At 41.9% G+C, this 18,531-nt stretch overlaps 1 protein-coding gene across 2 annotated transcripts in view; it reads right to left on the bottom strand.

Moving 5' to 3' along the window:
• The window catches only part of PRKG1 (protein kinase cGMP-dependent 1), a 539,578-nt gene that overhangs the window by 146,724 nt on the left and 374,323 nt on the right, over positions 1-18,531 (bottom strand). For both annotated transcript variants that reach the window (XM_075717461.1, XM_075717460.1), the window contains exon 5: positions 11,537-11,600. In XM_075717461.1, the coding sequence (XP_075573576.1) occupies positions 11,537-11,600 (64 nt within the window). The remainder of the gene's footprint in view (positions 1-11,536; positions 11,601-18,531) is intronic.

Raw genomic sequence — 18,531 nt, 5'->3', positions numbered from 1 at the left:
GGAACACTGGCATTCACAGGACCTTCTCAGCACAAATCCTGCTGGTTTTAATCAAAGTTGGTTTTTGGGGTTGTTTTTTTTTTGGACTGTTAAATCCAGGCAAGTCTCAGCACAGGTTGGCAGGGACCCAACCTCAGCAGCCCTTGTTGTTTTTTGTTGTCCGTCCCCTGTTCCCCCACCCCCCCACTTCTTTTTTTCCTAAGACACATAATGTACAACTCATTCAAAGTCTCAGCCATATGGATGCTGAACCTTTTCCCTATGTTCATTACAACACCTACATTTTGGAAAGGACAGAGATACTGCCATCTCCTCATACATTCCTAATAATCCCATCTTTATAGTAAAGACTATATCCATATTTTTAGAAAGTTTTCCCTATTTACAAACCCTCCTATGCTGGTTTTCTAAAGAAGTCTATATACTCTGTTGGTATAGATAGCTCCAGCGTTTCCTGCATTACACACTCTTCTAGAAACACAATAAAATTGAGAAAAAGAAGCCAATCAGCCAGGGACTTGATTATACCTTGACTTTCCAGCACCTTTATTTTAACCATCAGCACTCCATTTTCCTCAGCCACGGTCATATGAACCAGATAAATATTTAGCCACGTTTATCTTAGGTATTCACATGAGTTTACATTTTATGAAACATGCTGCTCCCCCAACTCTCTTTTTCTATCCCTGTTATTCACACAAGACATTATTTGGTTGATTTTTGTTTGCAGAGACAGCGTTGCCTGGCCCAAAGGCAACTTTCCACCCCGCTCCCAACAAACAAAAGCAGCACAGTGGGATGCACCTTGGGTGCCAGATCCCAAACAAGCAGAGAAAGAAAAAGAAAAAAAGAAGTATCCCATATCAGCATCATCTCATTTAGTTTTTATGGGCTTCATTTCTGCTACGATGGATTGGCCATGGAAACCATCAAAATAAATCACATGCTTTTGTTTTTTTAGTAGGATGGGAGAGTTAAAGGGCTCGGTTGCAAATTTGGATTTTAACAGACAACTTGTCCTGTTGTCCTTCAGCTTTCTTTCAAATGAAATAACAGCCTCAAATCCAAATAAAAGTTTATGCTGTAGTTAGATTGAATCATTCACCTGATGAAATTTTGAGTTTGCTTACAAGTCACTTCATCAGGCAATAATTTTTTAATAATTTCTTTGTTACTTGTATGAAGAGCTTGGTAGATCCTTGCTGGTCTTGCTCTGAGCCTGTAAGCTTTGCTTGAGCATCGAGGGTCTCAATTTACCACTCTCAAGGGATGCTTCAAGCATCCTCTTCAACCCACAAAGCTTTTCTCCATCTGCATCACCCTCTAACAATACATTTTGCAGATCCATTAACTGCCGTGTGAAGAAACACCTCCTTCATTTCTACCACTGCAGAAGAACAAAGCAATCAGATATCTGCAAGGGATCAGGGAATATTTAACTCCTTTCCTCTGCTGTGGTAACTAAGCCTAAGTTTATTTGTAATTGCCTTTAAATGATCAGTGCCCACAATAAAGAAAACCAAAAGGAAAACAAAAAAACCCCCAACTTATGTCAAAAAGACAGCTTTTATCCCAATGCAAGCGCTAGAGCAGCTTCTAAAGCGAGCATCACTATACCCTCACATCATCATATACAGAGAAATTATCACGTTTCTCTTTTTCTCCCTAATATCTTTTAAAATTAGATTTAGGTAATTCATCTGCATTTTGTACTCTGATAAAATCTGAAAGAGGCAGAGATATTTTCCAATTAGATCAGCACTCCTTGTTTCTCACACTGGAAGAAATTGCTTTTAATTCTTTGAACAGCTATGATTTCTAGTGGAAAATACAGCATACATGCACTATACATACACACATATTCCATCGGTTTAAAGGCCAAAAAAAGCTTATCAATGACATAAGAGGACACTATGCTACTCCATTGCGCTAGACATTGCAACCGAGTACTTCATTGTACTCCTGCATATCATTTTTTCCAACTGCATTTTATTTTCCTAGTGCTTTTTCTTTTTTTTTTTTTCAGTAGACCAGAAAAGCTTTTTTTTCCTGGAGCACCTGCAAAACCAAAGCTGTATTTTCATGAATGTCATTTGAAAAATTAATATAAGTACAAATCAAGTGGAAACTTTGTCCATATATGATTGAATCAATCGTGACTGAATCTATTTGGAGGCTTGCCAACGTGACGCCCATCTACAAGAAGGGCCGGAAGGAGGACCCGGGGAACTACAGGCCTGTCAGCCTGACCTCAGTGCCAGGAAAGATTATGGAGATTATGGTTTATGGAGAGGTTCATCTTGAGTGAACTCAACAGGCAAGTGCAGGTCAACCAGGGGATCAGGCCCAGCCAGCATGGCTTCATGAAAGGCAGGTCCTGCTTGACCAACCTGATCTCCTTCTATGACCTGGTGACCCGCCTGGTAGATGATGGAAAGGCTGTGGATGTCATTTACCTGGACTTTAGCAAAGCTTTTGACACCGTCTCCCACAATATTCTCCTTGGGAAGCTGGCAGCTCACGGCTTGGACAGGCATAGTCTTCGCTGGGTAAAAAACTGGTTGGGTGGCCGAGCCCAGAGAGTAGTTGTAAATGGAGTTAAGTCCAATTGGCAGCCGGTCACGAGTGGTGTTCCCCAGGGATCTGTTTTGGGGCCAGCCTTGTTTAATATCTTTATCAATGATCTGGATGAGGGGATTGAGTGCACCCTCAGTAAGTTTGCAGACAACACCAAACTGGGTGGGAGTGTCGATCAGCTGGAGGGTAGGATGGCCCTGCAGAGGGACCTGGACAGGCTGGATCGATGGGCTGAGGCCAACTGTATGAGGTTTAACAAGGCCAAGTGCCGGGTCCTGCACTTCGGTCACAACAACCCCATGCAGCGCTACAGGCTTGGGGAAGAGGGGCTGGAAAGCTGCCTGGCCGAAAAGGACCTGGGGGTGTTGGTCAACAGTCGGCTGAACATGAGCCAGCAGTGTGCCCAGGTGGCCAAGAAGGCCAACAGCATCCTGGCCTGGATCAGGAATAGTGTGGCCAGCAGGAGCAGGGAGGTGATTGTGCCCCTGTACTCGGCGCTGGTGAGGCCGCACCTGGAATACTGTGTCCAGTTTTGGGCCCCTCACTACAAGAAGGACATTGAGGTGCTGGAGCGTGTTCAGAGAAGGGCAACAAGGCTGGTGAAGGGTCTGGAGCACAGGGCTGATGGGGAGCGGCTGAGGGAACTGCGACTGTTTAGCTTAGAGAAGAGGAGGCTGAGGGGTGACCTTATCGCTCTCTACAACTACCTGAAAGGAGGTTGTAGTGAGGTGGGTGTTGGTCTCTTCTCCCATGTAGTTAGTGATAGGACGAGAGGAAATGGGCTTAAGCTGTGCCAGGGGAGGTTTATGTTGGAAATTAGGAAAAATTTCTTTACGGAAAGGGTGGTCAAGAATTGGAACAGGCTGCCCAGAGAGGTGGTGGAGTCACCATCCCTGGAAGTGTTCAAAAAACAGGTAGATGTGGCACTTTGGGACATGGTTTAGTCTAGTCTACCCTTGATTGGTTTAGAGTAGACTTGGTAGTGTAGGTTAATGGTTGGACTGGATGATCTTAAAGGTCTTTTCCAACCTAAATGAGTCTATGATTCTATTTTGTTGCCCCCACAGGCAACACTTCTCTAACTATATCCCATATCTCCTTTGGTACATATACCTCAACAGAGTGCTGGCTTTAATCAGAAAAGACAAATAATAAAATAAAAATAAGTCTTTCCTAAGCTAAACAGCTTATTCTTCCCTGAATTCCCCCTCAAATCTAGTTTGTGCCTCTATATCAGATCAGTACCTATCTGCTGCTGATCACCTTTGGTCCAGGCAGACCCTCCCATCAAGCCCCACATAATGACAGTCATCACCTGCAAGACGGACCAGCAAAGGATTATATTAAACCTGGTTTCCTTTACCTGAGTGATCCTCAGTCTTACTTAGGCAGGGGGGAAAAAAGAAAAAACACCAAACCACCTAATTATATTGAAAGCTAATTAATTTTGCATATTTTTCCTGTTCTATTCACTGTTGCCACGCAATTCTGCATAAAAGGAGGACTGTATTCAGACTCCGTTAATTAAACGGAGGCATCCTAAGAATTTCTGATCCATACTAATTACACAATGTGGAGCAAGACGGATGGATGGCGTCTTTGCATGAAGTCTGGCAAAACATGACAGGTCTGCCCAAGGCAGCTTGTGAAGCTGAACTACGCAATGAAACCTTCTCCAAGATGGCCACTCTTCATCAGCACCTGCACCAATAGCAACAGAGATGAATTTTGTTTTTCTTTTAGCATTCGTGCCTTATTCAATCTATTCTTTAATTGGGAAAAAAAAAAAGACGACAATAAAAAAGAGCAGCAAGCAACCTCATCACATAAATTTACAGCGTCGTTAATGAAATGGCTGCAGACAGGCACTGTGATCCATGCTTTCAGCACTTTGAGATCACACTCCCAAGATGTGCTCCGCACGCAGCCAGTGAGCTGCAAGAACACAGATTTCAGGCTTGGCATCATCCAATGGTATTTAACACATTTCTCTTCGCTTGTACTGCTCAAATAGTTTGGCAGCGCCGTTTGTCTATGACCGTGTACGTGTTGGGACCAATGAGGTAGCCAAATCATAGCTGCCTGGATTTGGAGAAGCACATCACTGGCACTTGGACTTGTGTAATGCATTAAATTAAGTTACTATTTTGAAATATCAACACTTCTAGTGAAATAATTTCCAAAATGCACACCAGGAGTCATGGGGAATAGCAGTCCCAGGGCCCTAACGCACTCTCTAGCCAAACTGTACCATCAGAGCAAGGAAAACCTAGGACTTGTTAATGAAGTGGTATGCAACCTTGATTTAGGGCAATTACTCACATTCATGTAATACTTCACATTATACAGATTTTCTATATTTCATATATAGTATACAATTGCAACATATCATCTAATAATAATATAGAAGTGTATTTATATACATATAAGAATAATACATATATGGCAAAGCTATGTAGAGTTGTAGACACACAATATGCAAGAAGAATCCATTTGACGTAGTTTAGATTTGACATTACGCAAAAACAATGTCCAGTATTTTGGTAACCAAACTGAAATTGCATTTGTTGCTTTCTGTCACTCAAACTGCTCAGATTCATACATACAACATCTTACACGGATTAGTACACTAAATCCCAAACAGCGAAGGAACATCAAGTACATAGGATTTAGAAAATGCTAGAGTTGAAAAATGCCACCGAAACCTTAATTCAAGCCCTTCCTGTGTGTTTATAACTACAAAACTCTTAGATCACGTATTATTTTCTCCAGCTCCCCCAGGCTCTCTAATTTCCTGCCTCTTTCCCCTACCTTGAAAACCCTACATAACTCAACAGAACTGGCACAGATATTCAGGCAGATAACAAGTCCATCCCTGACATACAGGCAAAGCAATCTCTTTCTTTGAAATAGGATTAGTAGTTTTGAGTTGCAAAAAAAAATTTTAGGAAAAAAAAATTATCACCTGTAGGCCAGCAGCTGCAATGAATAATTTTAGATCAAATAGATAACTCATCAAAATCATAAGCAACTGGAAATGGTTTCAAAAGAGACAAGGTCACGCAACCTTAATTATACTTATTGTTACTTGATTTTGGATATGAATCTTCCAAGGATATAAGCTTTACATTTGAATGACACAGAGGAATATCCTTGAAAGAGGAAAAAGGCTACTAGAAAGTGAACCAACTTCAAGATGGAAAAGAAATCCCTACTTTTTTCCCCCAGAGAAAAAAACAAAAGGAAGGAAAAAAAAAAAAAAAGAGAGAGGAGGAGATGCCAGCCCAGAGTCTCCGAGCACTGCCCATGCCCACTATAGCTCATCCTCCTCCTCAACCACGCCAGGAATGCAGACCCCAGACCAATGTTCCTCTTCAGACATTTCAAACATCTTCCTCGAGCTCGACTGTCCTTCTGCCTGCCCACTGGTTTCTCTTTTTCTCAGCATCTGCTCTGCCTCCTGCCAGAAGTACTAATTTCTTCCTGCTGAGCTCTTGGAAAGCTCTTCCAAACACATGGTCAGAGCTGAAGGCCACTGATAGGAGGTCCACCCACTGCTACCCCATGTGCATCTCCAGAGGTTCCTACTTGTTCTCACACACACAGCCAAAAGGTGATGAGCTTTGACTGTGAGCACAGCAGGGAGAAAATGCCACCCTTGCTCCATCAGCCACTCGCCCGATTTTCCCCCCCTCCTAATTGCAAAAGCAAAGCAAAGGCGCTTAACAGTGGGCACGCACATGGCCTACATGCACCTTGCTATGCTATCGGCAGACAAAGCACCTATACGTTTACCATGAGGAGTCACATCTTGAGAAATTGTACTAGAGGTGGGGCATTCTGGGGCTTTTGTTTGTTTTTTCTCCTCTATGACCATAAACTCCCTTTTTTACTCTCACCTGTGGTGTAGTTCCTGGCAATTTGATCCACTTCTTACAGACTCACCATCCTCCTCCCTGGATGGATTTAAATTTCATTTAACAAATGAAGTTAATCCATAAAGACTAAAAATACTGGCAACCTTAGTACCTTCCAGATAATCACTGGGTGAGACACCAGATGCACATTGTCCGTATAATATTAACTGTGCTGTGACCCACAGGGCTTTTGGCAAAACCCCAGAGTCCTTATGGATACCAGTTTCTCCACTCCCATGAGAACAAAAAGAAAAAAAAAAAAAAAAGGTGAATGCTGGGGAAGATGCTCTTCCCTCTCCCCCCAAATTTCCCATTGGGGCAGCTACGTCCTTGTGCTACCTTCCAGTTTGGGGGCTGGATGAAGGGACAGGACCTTAAATGTTGGCAGTAGCGGTCATATGTAGATGGCACCTCAGTCACTGGAAGTTATTCTATGGGTGTTTCAATGCATTTTAGCTTCCGAAATAAAAATAAACTAATACTTTATTCCTTTCTGTTATAAACTGCGACATTAGAATGAAGTGCCGTAATGCTAAGGCTACGTATTCTTAGAAGAGAACTGCTTACTACCACAAATCCATTTATTTTTGTGATATATAACTGATACGTATTAAGGGTGCCTGATGGAGAGAAAGAAAAAAAAAACCTACCACCTTTTTTCTTTTTTTTTTTTTTAAACTCTAAGAAAATCAGAAAATCTGTCTGTAATCAGAAAAGACAACCATAAATTGTTTCAAAGCCTTCAGAAGTGGGGAAAGAAAGGTCAGGCTTTTGCATTTTCACAAAGTTTTTCAGGTTTATTAAAAAAAAAAAAAAAGAAAGGACTTTTAAACTTGGCTATTAATCATCTGCAGCGAGTCTTTCAATTTGCAAACAAATTCCCCTTTCACTCAAAGAAACTAAAATTATTCAGATGTTTCATGAATAAAAATAATGTGCAAGGAGGCACTTTTACCATTTTCCAAAGGAGATCTGTGTTCATCTGGAGCAAAGATATTTATACAATAAATACCAATACAAGTTATTTAATCCAAGATACGCAGCACTCGGATGGGGGTAAGGCACACAGCTATGTTTAAGCAGCACCCTGGCAGCTGTTACCATTTCCAACTACTTTAATCCTCCAATATTTAAACATAAACATGATGATTTTCTTTACCAAAATACAGTACAGTGAAACTATTTTGCCACCACTTCAACTCTGTTAAGCAACAGAGCCGTGAGCACGCATGCCAGAGGCATCGGGCAACAGGTTTTTTTAGGAAGGAGCAGCTCAAGGCACGATGACTGAAGAGTCACAGGGAGGTCAAGAAGGGCTTTTTCAACTGAAGAAAAATATGAAAAAGCAGGCACCGAGGAAGAAAAATTAGGAAAACACTGCAAAGAGTATTAAAAATGTCATTACTAAACTTCTAGGCTCTAGTGCTACGTGTTGCTTCTTGCATCCCAGACACACAGCGAATGCAGGATGATATGTACCACCCTATGCAAAAATAAAGATAAAATTTGTTCCCCGTACAGAATAACTGATGAATTTGGGTCCTTCATCCCTTGCACAGCGTGAGCACGACTAACCCTTGCTTCCCTGCCTCTCCCAAACAGCAGCCCCCTGCCATCAGCTCAGAGGCTGAGCTGACCACAAACCTGCGCATTTATTTTGACTCAACATCCGCTAATTTAAATCTTTCTTCTCATCCTACCCCGCAATTTGGATGAATTTTGCAGGAACTTTGCATCAAATGGGTTCTGGGCAAGCAATTGCAAATGATTTGAGAGGACTGTCCTATAGGTAGATTTAAAACCAAGACACCAAGTTACGAAAACCCAAGTAAAACAAGAATTAAGTCTCGAGCTGCAGAAACATATCATTTGTTGTCTCAAACATTATCTTTGGCAAGCAAGAGAATAAACAACGCAGAGACAGCATTCCAACCAAACTAAATCAACCTCTGTGCTGGATGACATGCTTGGCTTCCCACCATGGTGAAAATCACCGCAGTCGTCACCCAACGGTTTGAGATACGTTCATAAAGTCAGCTATACATTACATTGATGCTTGTTAATATGTAATGTTCAGAAATAGTAATATAATTTTTAAAAATGTAATGGAAGAACAACAGAAGGGTCAGGTTTGGGTGCTGGGAAAAGCTGTGCTGGGGTCTAGGAGTGATTAACCAAATTCTGGGACTGGGTCTAGGGGTGCAACCTAAAGCTGCTTTGAGATTGGTGTCAACTGCAACAGCCTACAGCTGGAGAAACCTCCACTCCCAGAACAAGGGCCTGGAAACAGGGTAAATTATAGCCCTAGAAAGCTAATTCCTGGGAGAAGATTTCTTGGCAGAAACACAGCATATCAGTAGCTTAGGTTTGAATGTGCTAAAACTGAACTCAGCCTTGTTTCTGCTCTCACGTATATAAATTATGAGCAATTTCATTGATGGGAGTGATCTCGCACAAGTCAAGAAGCCACTGCAAGAGGAAAGGAAATTCCCCTGGGTTTTGTTAATTCTCGAGTTATCCAAGGAACTTGTTGTAGTGTTTCTATCAATTCTAGAAATGAAATTACATTATCAAACACTGACCTTTTTTCCTCCCTGCTGTCTTTATAATGTCATTTCCAAGTTTGATTTGGGTAATGGGCGATTAAACCAGGTTTTTTTCCTTGCTTCTGGATTTTAAATAATTTCTAAAAACTGTTAACTAAAAAATGTAGGACAGAAGTGTTGCATTATTCACAGCACTGTATCAAAAGAAAAGCTGCATGAAATCCTGACATTAAGAGAGAGATTTTCTTCCCCCCCCCCCCCGCCTCAAACTGTGCCAAATCAGTCACTTTTATCCAATCCTTGTTACAGCAACAGAGAGGATAAAATAAAGTTATTGATGCTTAGTTTCAGTACATTGGATACTGTTAAATACAAAACACATAATGTCATAGTAGAGTGGTATTTTTTTGTTGTTGCTTTTCTGTAAAATATGATATGTTAAATGAAAGACAAACCCAGAGGGAACAACAAAGGCGATTCCAAGTAGGAAATTGGGAGCCATGTCCATATTAAGGACATGGAGCTGCTGGAGCGGGGCCAGAGGAGGCCACAGAAATGCCCCGAGGGCCGGAGCCCCTCTGCTGCGGGGCCAGGCTGGGGGGGCTGGGGGTGCTCAGCCTGGAGAGGAGGGGGCTGCGGGGAGGCCTGAGTGCGGCCTGGCAGTGCTGAGAGGGGACAATAGGAAGGATGGGGAGAATCCTTTTAGCAAGGCCTGTTGTGACAGGACAAGGAATAATGGATTTAAACTAAAGAAGAATAGATTTAGACTGAACATAAGGAAGACATTTTTTACAGTGAGGGTGGTGAAGCACTGGCACAGGTTGCCCAGAGAGGTGGTGGAGGCCCCATCCCTGGGAACATCCCAGGCCAGGTTGGACGGGGCTCTGAGCACCCTGGGCTGGTTAAAGCTGTCCCTGGCACTGCAGGGGTTGGGCTGGGTGGGCTCTGAAGGTCCCTTCCAACCCAAAGCATTCCATGATTCTATGATCCCAGTACAGACTGGGCTGGCCGGCCTCTCTTGCCATAGCACCCACCCTAAGGGTACAGAGTCATCCCCACAGATGCCACTTTCGTGCCTCATTTCTTCATTGCTGTTCATGATGATTTTTTTTTCCCCCTGCCATGAAACTTTTAAGCGTCCCTGGAAAAGTTTTATTGACTTTATTTTTTTCCTTAACTCTTGATAAGGAGTTTAATGCTGGTTATGCGATCCAAGCAAATTAAACTACCTGTTTCTGGTTAGGCATGCAGTTTTGAGATAGGCAAATTTAATTCATGGCGTAGCGAGTTAATATGCCTTTTCTCTCTAAATCCGAACGCTTCTCTGGCAGTAAAGGAAATAAAGTTTATCTATGAATATGCAATTATTCTGTATGACAAACAGCTGATTTGTTCGGATTACAAAACTTATCTGTACACTAAATAAACCAGCAAGAAGTAACAATGTCCTGTCAATGCTCTGGGAGGGCGGGGGGGGGGGAAATCAACTTAAATGCCAGCAGCGCCATTTCTTAAAATCAAGGTAGAGGTGCTACACATGAACATTTTTCTATAAACACAGTTATTAGGGTTACTCATGATGGCAAGGCATGTATGAGAAAAAACAATAAGGAATGAAATAAAATACTGTTGTACACAGAGATTTCCTGCAGTTAAATCATACAGGGCTACATTTTGAAAGGTTTTATTAACAGTTTCTGTAATATTTAATCACATGCAATTCTGCAGGCCCAGAACAGAGCTCTATGTGAATAAACTATGTGGACAAACTGCCTGCAATGCAACTCAAATATTTTACATCCATTTTATATGTTCACTTACAGGGCAAGGTTGGTGGTTTTGGTTTGTTTTGGGGGGCTGTTTTTTTTTGGGGGGGTAGGGTGCAGTTTTGGGTTTTTTTGGGGGGGGATATTTGGGGTTTTTTGTGTTTGTTGTTGTTGGGGTTTTTTGTTTGTTTACGGTGGGGTTTTTATTGTTTTGTTTTTTAAAAAAATAAAGACTCATTAAAAGCCTGACACTAATGAGATACTAGTTATAGCCAGGTAGGCAAAGCACAACTCCATCCAGACCATCAGGTACTTCAACATACATATATCAACCCTCTCTGCTGTAACTCTTACGGGACCAGCTTTTCCATGACACCGCCCTCTAACATAAGTGTCCCCTTAAGTTTGAAAGAAGATGGTATTTTCGCTTTCCCCCTTCTCCACCACTGAACCAAGGGCTGGAGAAGGAGGTTTCCCTTCTGTACACTGCAGGAAACGATTGTTTCGCTCCCCAATTGGATGGAAAACCAATTAAAAAAATATGTAAGCCCTGTTCAAAACTGGATTCATTTTTCACACAGCTCCTCTCCTCATCTAATATGCTGGAATAGTCAACTGTAACTGGGAGCTAAATTGTGAAGCTGTTCTTTTGAAAAAGAGAGCCTGGATATTGCCACCAGAAGGCTCGCAGACTCTGAGCTCATTAGCTCTCAAAATTAAAAGCACTTACCTCTTCAAGGACATCTGCAAGCTTACTAAGTATCTCCTCAGGAAGGCTCTGGAATGTGGGAACGCTGCAATACAAAAGAAACCTCAATTAATGGATCCCTCTATACAGGTCATAAATCTAGCTGCATTTCTCTCATCTATCTTCCAGAGATATTTTGCCATCATCATCTGTGGCCGAACAAGCGTTCGGCAGAAGAGCAGCATACATAATGGAAATCTGATCTTCTAGCAGCCAAGGTGTATTTTGTGATGATGGGAGACCACTTGCAGTAAACATCTGGAAAACCACTTGTAAAGCTGGTAATCAACTAAGAATCAATTAAGGATTTACTGGAATTAATCTGCACTGCAAACCTGCTCAGTCACATGTATGACTGTGCAAATTTTTTCCTGGGCTGGTTCCATCCCACCAGAAATAAATAAAATAAATAATAATTAAAAAAAAAAATAGAGAAAAGATCAGCTCAGAACCAGCAACAGATAAGATTGACTGAAACCACATGCAGACATAACAAATGCAGAGCACGACATCGAAGGACTGCTAGAACTACTGAAGACTTCATTGGGCATTTTATATCCAAGCTTGTTTCGTTCCATTTGCCAAAAAGGCAACTTTTCCTCTTGTTTGGTAGCATTTCCCTCAGCAACAGTCTCCCAGGCCAGGCTGGACCTGCTGGTCAAGGTGAGATGGTGATGCAGCAATAAAGAGCTCACTGGCCCAGGGTCCACAGGACTGAGATTTAATTCAGTTTGGGGCAGGATGAGGTACATGAAGTTGGGTCTCCAAATCTCCTGCAAATTACCCTGACCTTGAAGCTGTATCTCCACTACCTTACAGGCTGCCCAGCGAGGTTTTGGAGTCTCCCTCTCTGGAGATCATCAAAAGCCATCTGGACATGGTCCTGGGCAACCAGCTCTAGATAGCCCTGCTTGAGCAGTGGGGTGGACCAGGTGACCTCCAGAGGTCCCTCCCAACCTCAGTCAGTCTGCGATTCTGCAATACCTTGGTCTCCCATTCTCTATTTTCCACAAAAATTTGATGTTCGTCAATATTCCCAAGCGATGCTAAATGAAACACATCGACAAAATGTACATTCCAGAGGCAGGAAAGCAGCTTTAATTAAAAACACTCATCATTGGTAGACTAATTAGCAACGCATCTACATGAAATATTAGCCCAAGCCTAGCACTGAGCTGATACAGCTCTGCCGAGGCTATCTCCAAGAACAGTTCGCTCAAGAATTGCTTTATCACGGTCCATGACATGGTGTAAACATAGTCCTGTGCTCCTAATATTAAACTGAGATCTCCCATGTGTTGCCCTGATTTCAGGAACATTGATGATTAGGTGCAAAGCAAGGAGGGAGGGGGCTCTTGGGAGGGGTTCCCTGCTGAGAGGTAAATATAACCCCAAATTATGTTTTCCCTTTCACACTGGGTTTCACTTTTTTCTTTGGATCACATAACTGCATAAGAGTTTTTCTCCACATTTTGAAGAGCTAAAAAGACCCAAACCAAACCCATACTTTTTTTTTTTTTTTTTTCCAATCCTGAACTCTGGAGAGTAAGTCTTGGCATGTGCCTTTGGGGCAATCACCCCACCTATGTTTCAAGAGCCCTAAACACTTCCCAGATGCACAATTTGCTGGCTGCTTCTGCACCCAGAGAAAACCCACCCATAAAAGCAAAGGGAGGTCTGAAAACCTTGCAGAGGGCTTGATAGCAAATCCCAGTCTTTTGTCTGGGGCCAAGCATGAAGTGCCTGGTGAAGTTAATTTGTGAGCAGAATTTATTAGCTTAAACATATGCTATGCTGCAGTGGAATTAGAAAGTTTGGAAGTCTTCATTATTTCTTTTTTTTTTTTTTTTTTTTTTTTTAAGAAAAACCCCAAACTTCAGCTGAATGTGTTAACTGATAACAAGACAGACCTCGCCAACTATGTACAGAAAAATATGATTGATCATGCTCTCAATAACATCTTTTGTTTTTTCCTTAGGAAGCACTCATTTTCATTGTGGACCCATGTGTTTCCAGTGTAACAAGAGCAAAGAGAAGCAACTAAAAAGGAGTTATACAATGTCTGGGCCTAAGTATAAAATGAAAGTTCATTATACCAACTCTAGCATTCCCAAATGAGGAATAAACTGATGGACGAAAATAATACTCCCAGACATCTGGACAAATTTTACCATGGTTGCACCATTACACTCCCAAATTGGGAGAGAATGCATCACAGCATATTTTTACAGATAATTATGTCTGTGCAATCCAAGGGAGGGTAGCAGAAGACATCTATTATAGACCAAATGCGTGAGCAATGGAGAAATAGCACATGAGCTCTGAACACATTCTAAATCTTACTATTGAAAATTTAGCATATTAAGTAAACAAGGAAAATTTCCTAAGAGAAATGCTTACAACTTTAACACAGAAACAGAGCAGATAATGGGAAAAGCAACTCGTTGACAAAACAAACTCCAACTACATCACGTTACAGAATTACACAATTAACATCACAGATTTATGGTGGTTTATGATGGGACAGTAATCTTCTAAACAGCTAGAAGTGATGATAACAGCCAAATTATATTTGAGTCTCATAGGAAGAGGTCTTACAGAACTGCCCATCACTTCAGTACCAAAAAAGACCTGTACTCAACAAATGCTTTTATAATAAAATATTGGAAAGAAAACATTTATTGACCTGTTAAAAGATGTCACAAATCAAGGCCAAGAGAGCTGATGATAACACTGATAGAAGAACAAGATTTGAAAACATACTCAAGTGTGTAAGACAGTACTGAATGCTTGGCTTGATTCTCTAGGTCAATAAAAATAGGCCCCCACTCTCTCCATGACAACATTAAACAGATTTGTAAAATAGATTTTTGCTTTCCCCCAAAATCTGCCTGTATTATTTAAAGGTTTGCATATGAAGATCATTGTCTCGGAGATTATTTCCATGTGGGTACTTGCACTCAAAGGAAAATAGAGCCTCAGCTCCAAAGGGAGAGCTTAGAGGAAAACAGCTGAGCAGCAGATTACTGCAAGTGGGAAAACATACACTAGGAAGACAAATAGGAGCAGAAGACTCAAAGGAAATCTTTGAAGATGTTGCAGCACAGCAACAGGTAAGAAAAATTACATTTTTTTTTTCCACAATTTTGTGAAAAAGTCTGAAAATACACGTAAGAGAACATTCAGCACTTGAATTCGGATGTATTAATTATTTATGATAGAAGAAATCCCAGCAAGTGCAGCTTAATCTCATAAAAAAATGATTTGCTCTGTACCTGACAAAGCAGAATCAAGCAAACCCAGACTTCCTCTGACAAGTTCTTCTCCAGCTGCTTCTTAAAACCCATCAATAATGAAGATTTTAAAACGTCCATTTTATCTACTCTAGATAGTAACAACTGCTACAGGTAGGAAAAAAGGTATTTTGGTATGTAATGTTGAAGTCTCTCAACAAAGTTTAAAATTTATGACTCTTCTCCCTACCTGCAACACACGTGAAGGACTTCACCACACTTCTCTCCACAACCATCCCCTCCTTTGCTCAGGAACTATGTCTTCAGTAGACTAAGTGCTACCAACTTGCTCAGCCTTTCTTAGCAAGCTGTGTTTCCTACCAGTCTGGTTACCCAGTCGTCCTGGGGACTTCCTCGAGCTGCTTCTTATTCCATATAACAAGGAGAAATTTCTCCACCTGAACCGACTATACTATTGAGAACTTGCCCTGAAAGGGAAAGATCTGCACTCCAACACACCCATGCTAAGGTGGGAACCCCGTCTTGTTCATCCTGGGTGAACACCTTGATCATTCCTGGGCCAAAGAGAAGATGACCAAGGCCTTCTCTGCTGCCTAATCCTTTACACATATTTTGAGAGAAACTGGTTAAGCACTTAATTGCAGAAGAGGCTCCAGCTCTGCTACAACTTCCCCCACGAAGCAAACAGCTGAACAGTAATCAGCACTGCCCCACCTAACACCTCTAACACTCATTATTCAAAAAACAAACCCCCACCCCTGTGTGATGAGGTTATGGAATAAAGCTGGATATGGAATAGAGATGCTTTCACAAATGACATTCTACTCACCTGCAGCCTCCCCCTGCTCCTCAAAGATATTTATGGTGATATGGGTATTAAAAAGTATTTCTACCAAATTATTTATGTCTATTTTATATGCCCCCTTTGCAGGAGTACAGTCCAAGGTACACATCAAGAGATGCCTCCAGGCCACCCTACAAAGGTGCTGGTAGCACACAAGGCAAACCAGATCCATAACTTAAGGAAATTGGGTTTTAACAGCAAATGCCAATAAACATTATTTTTTTTTTTAATCAATCCACAAACATCACAATGCTTTATCGTGAAAGATATGTGACTGCCATCAGGGGTAACAGGATGAGGAGCAACCTCTGACCTTCTCCAGTCTCCCTCCCCAAGCCTCGTTAGACTTTCCTTTGAGCACAAAAAGAAGTAGCTGCAGTGGTGGAGGAGCTGCTCACACTGGCAAGGCGAGGTGACTTTTTGCTGGCTATATTCCACGCTAATCAGCTACAGAATATTTTGTGGGCAATGGCAGTCCATGTAGCTGGTGAGGGCACCATGGGGAATTGTTTGCTGCCTGCAGGAACGGCAGAGCAGCTATTTCAGTTGGCTTTGAAAGCGACACATTTTCACAGAGCGCTCAACATGCTGAACAGAGGCTGCCACAATAGGGGAAAACAGCTGTGCCAAAATGTCCATGTTGAGTCTCTGTCCCGATACAAAAGCAAAGACGTGCCCAACCTGAAGGCAGTGGAAGGAGGCGTGAAAGGTCAGGTTTCCATCCCTGGTGATCTGCTCTTGACTTTTAGGTACAAGCAATATTGCCCATTAGCAACGCTTTGATTCATCCTTTTGCTTCATCCTATGGGATTACTCCTGTACTAAACCAGCAAGGGCTTCCAGATAATCCTGACTAACCCAGGGTATTGATTTTACCCTAAAATATACTCGGTGGCCCAGGTGCCAGCACTCCGACGGGACTTTTATCTTCCGACATACACAAAAACTGTGCAGGGTCCTTGGCCATCTTCTGTCTAACACAAAAGCAGCTCTTCACTTTCTAAATGCATTTCAAGATGTGTTACCCAAACATTTGAAGGGCATTCATTGAAAGTGTTCATCCAGCTTTGTAGTTGGTGGCAGACAGGCCTTGTGTGTTAACTCCGAAAAAAACCCTTTATCTTTTATAATTGGCTGGAACCGTAACAAATGCAGTTGTTGTCACTGTTCTCTGCCTTGGGCCAGATGGGTAAGCATAGTTTAAAAATTAAAACAGATCAGTAAAAGGAAATGAAGTCTGTCTGCATTCCCTGAAACTCTTTTTTTTTTTTTTTTTTTTTTTCTTTTCTTCTTTTCACCCAACTGGAATGAAGGTTGAAAACCACTAACGTTTTTGTCCTTGCTTTACCACATTTGGGATGCCTCTACAGCACTGCCTCTCTGCTCTGAAAGAACTGAGGCTAAACCTTACACAGCAGAAGGCGAGGCTTGATTTACGATAGTCACAAAACCCAACGTTTTGAACAACTCAAGCTGGAAATGCTATGTACAGGCAGCCACCCACTGGCCATCAAGTTGTCAGGTAGGGACTGCAGGCTCTGTCAGGATCATGGCCTTAAAAAAAAAGAACTAAGAAATGTGTTTGCAGCCTTATTCGTGAAAGTTTACAAAAATTTACTTTGCAAACTTTATTGTTGTCTTCTCTTTGCTTTCTTAAACTGGGACACGTTGCAGCAGAGAAACCCATGTAGTCCCACCTTTCCCATGTAGACATCTGTCCTGAGATCTGGCTGGTATCAGTTAGAGTGGGATCTCGTAGAAGATAGTTTCAGAAGGAAAAAATAAAAAAAAAATCTTTATTGCTCTTATGCCACACTTATATCTTAGGGGACAGATTCTGTCCTTGTCATGCACGCTAATACAGCAATACAGAGAAAAAAAAAAAGCTGATTACAGAATAAACCCTAACCTAAGCCAGGAAGGCAGAGAGCAGAAGCACAAAGCAAGACCTGCCTCTATGTTTTGCATTGTCCCATATGTGGCACTTCATTCCAGTACTTTAAAAATGCATTTCCATCCTGGTAAACAACTTGCACACTGAGTTTCAGATCATTGGCAAAAACATCTCCCAGGGTGCTCGGAGATGTCACAGGGATTATCCGGGGTTAGAAGTGCCTGGCAATGCCAGAGCGCTGAGATCATGCAGTGACTGGACCGTGTACAGCTTGCTGGGGAGAAAATGCAAAAATTTTTGCGGAGGTGGTAGGATGGGGAGTCTCTTTTGAAGAGTGAGAACAACTGCAAGTAGTGCCTGAAGCCAACACATCTGCTGGATGCCTCTGTGCATGAGCCACTGTGCAAGAGAGGCAAGCGTGCGGAGTGAGAGGAGTCGTCTATGCATTTTGTATCGCAAACTGGTGCATCAAAATAAATTCCCCTTTTTCATCAGATTAATAGGTATTATTTGGAAGAGACAGCGTTGGGTGTTTTTCATACACGGTACCCACCACAACAGGAGTGACAGTAAGTTCAGAAAAGGTGTATTCAGTTCTCCAGCAACTCAATCCTTACCCTATTACAAATGTAATTGGTAAGACAAGGCTAGTTTTCCTGAAGCCATTTCCTGCATGTTTTGCTTAGCTTAAAGAATATTAGAGAAAAAGGAGAAAGGGAAATGGAGAGCGACAGTCACTCACACTCGCATTAATTACACTTACGTCTGGCCTTGAAAGCAGCTCATACAACACAACCCTTAGGAAGAGAGAATAGATTTGTTCTGCAGGTGCTGCAGATGACATGTCGGGTGTGCTAAAGCTACAAAAGCATTAAAATAATTTGCAATTGTTAATCTTGGAGAGGGTGAAAATGTTATAGCTACAGTTTGAAAGCTCTGCCACTCATGACACAGGCCTTATTCTGGTAAATAAACTCCTGAAAGG

This window comes from Pelecanus crispus, chromosome 10, assembly GCF_030463565.1.
Source record: "Pelecanus crispus isolate bPelCri1 chromosome 10, bPelCri1.pri, whole genome shotgun sequence".
NCBI classification, from domain to species: Eukaryota; Metazoa; Chordata; class Aves; order Pelecaniformes; family Pelecanidae; genus Pelecanus; species Pelecanus crispus.
The sequence above is the reverse complement of the archived record's forward strand: the minus strand, read 5'-3'. Positions and strand labels throughout refer to the sequence as shown.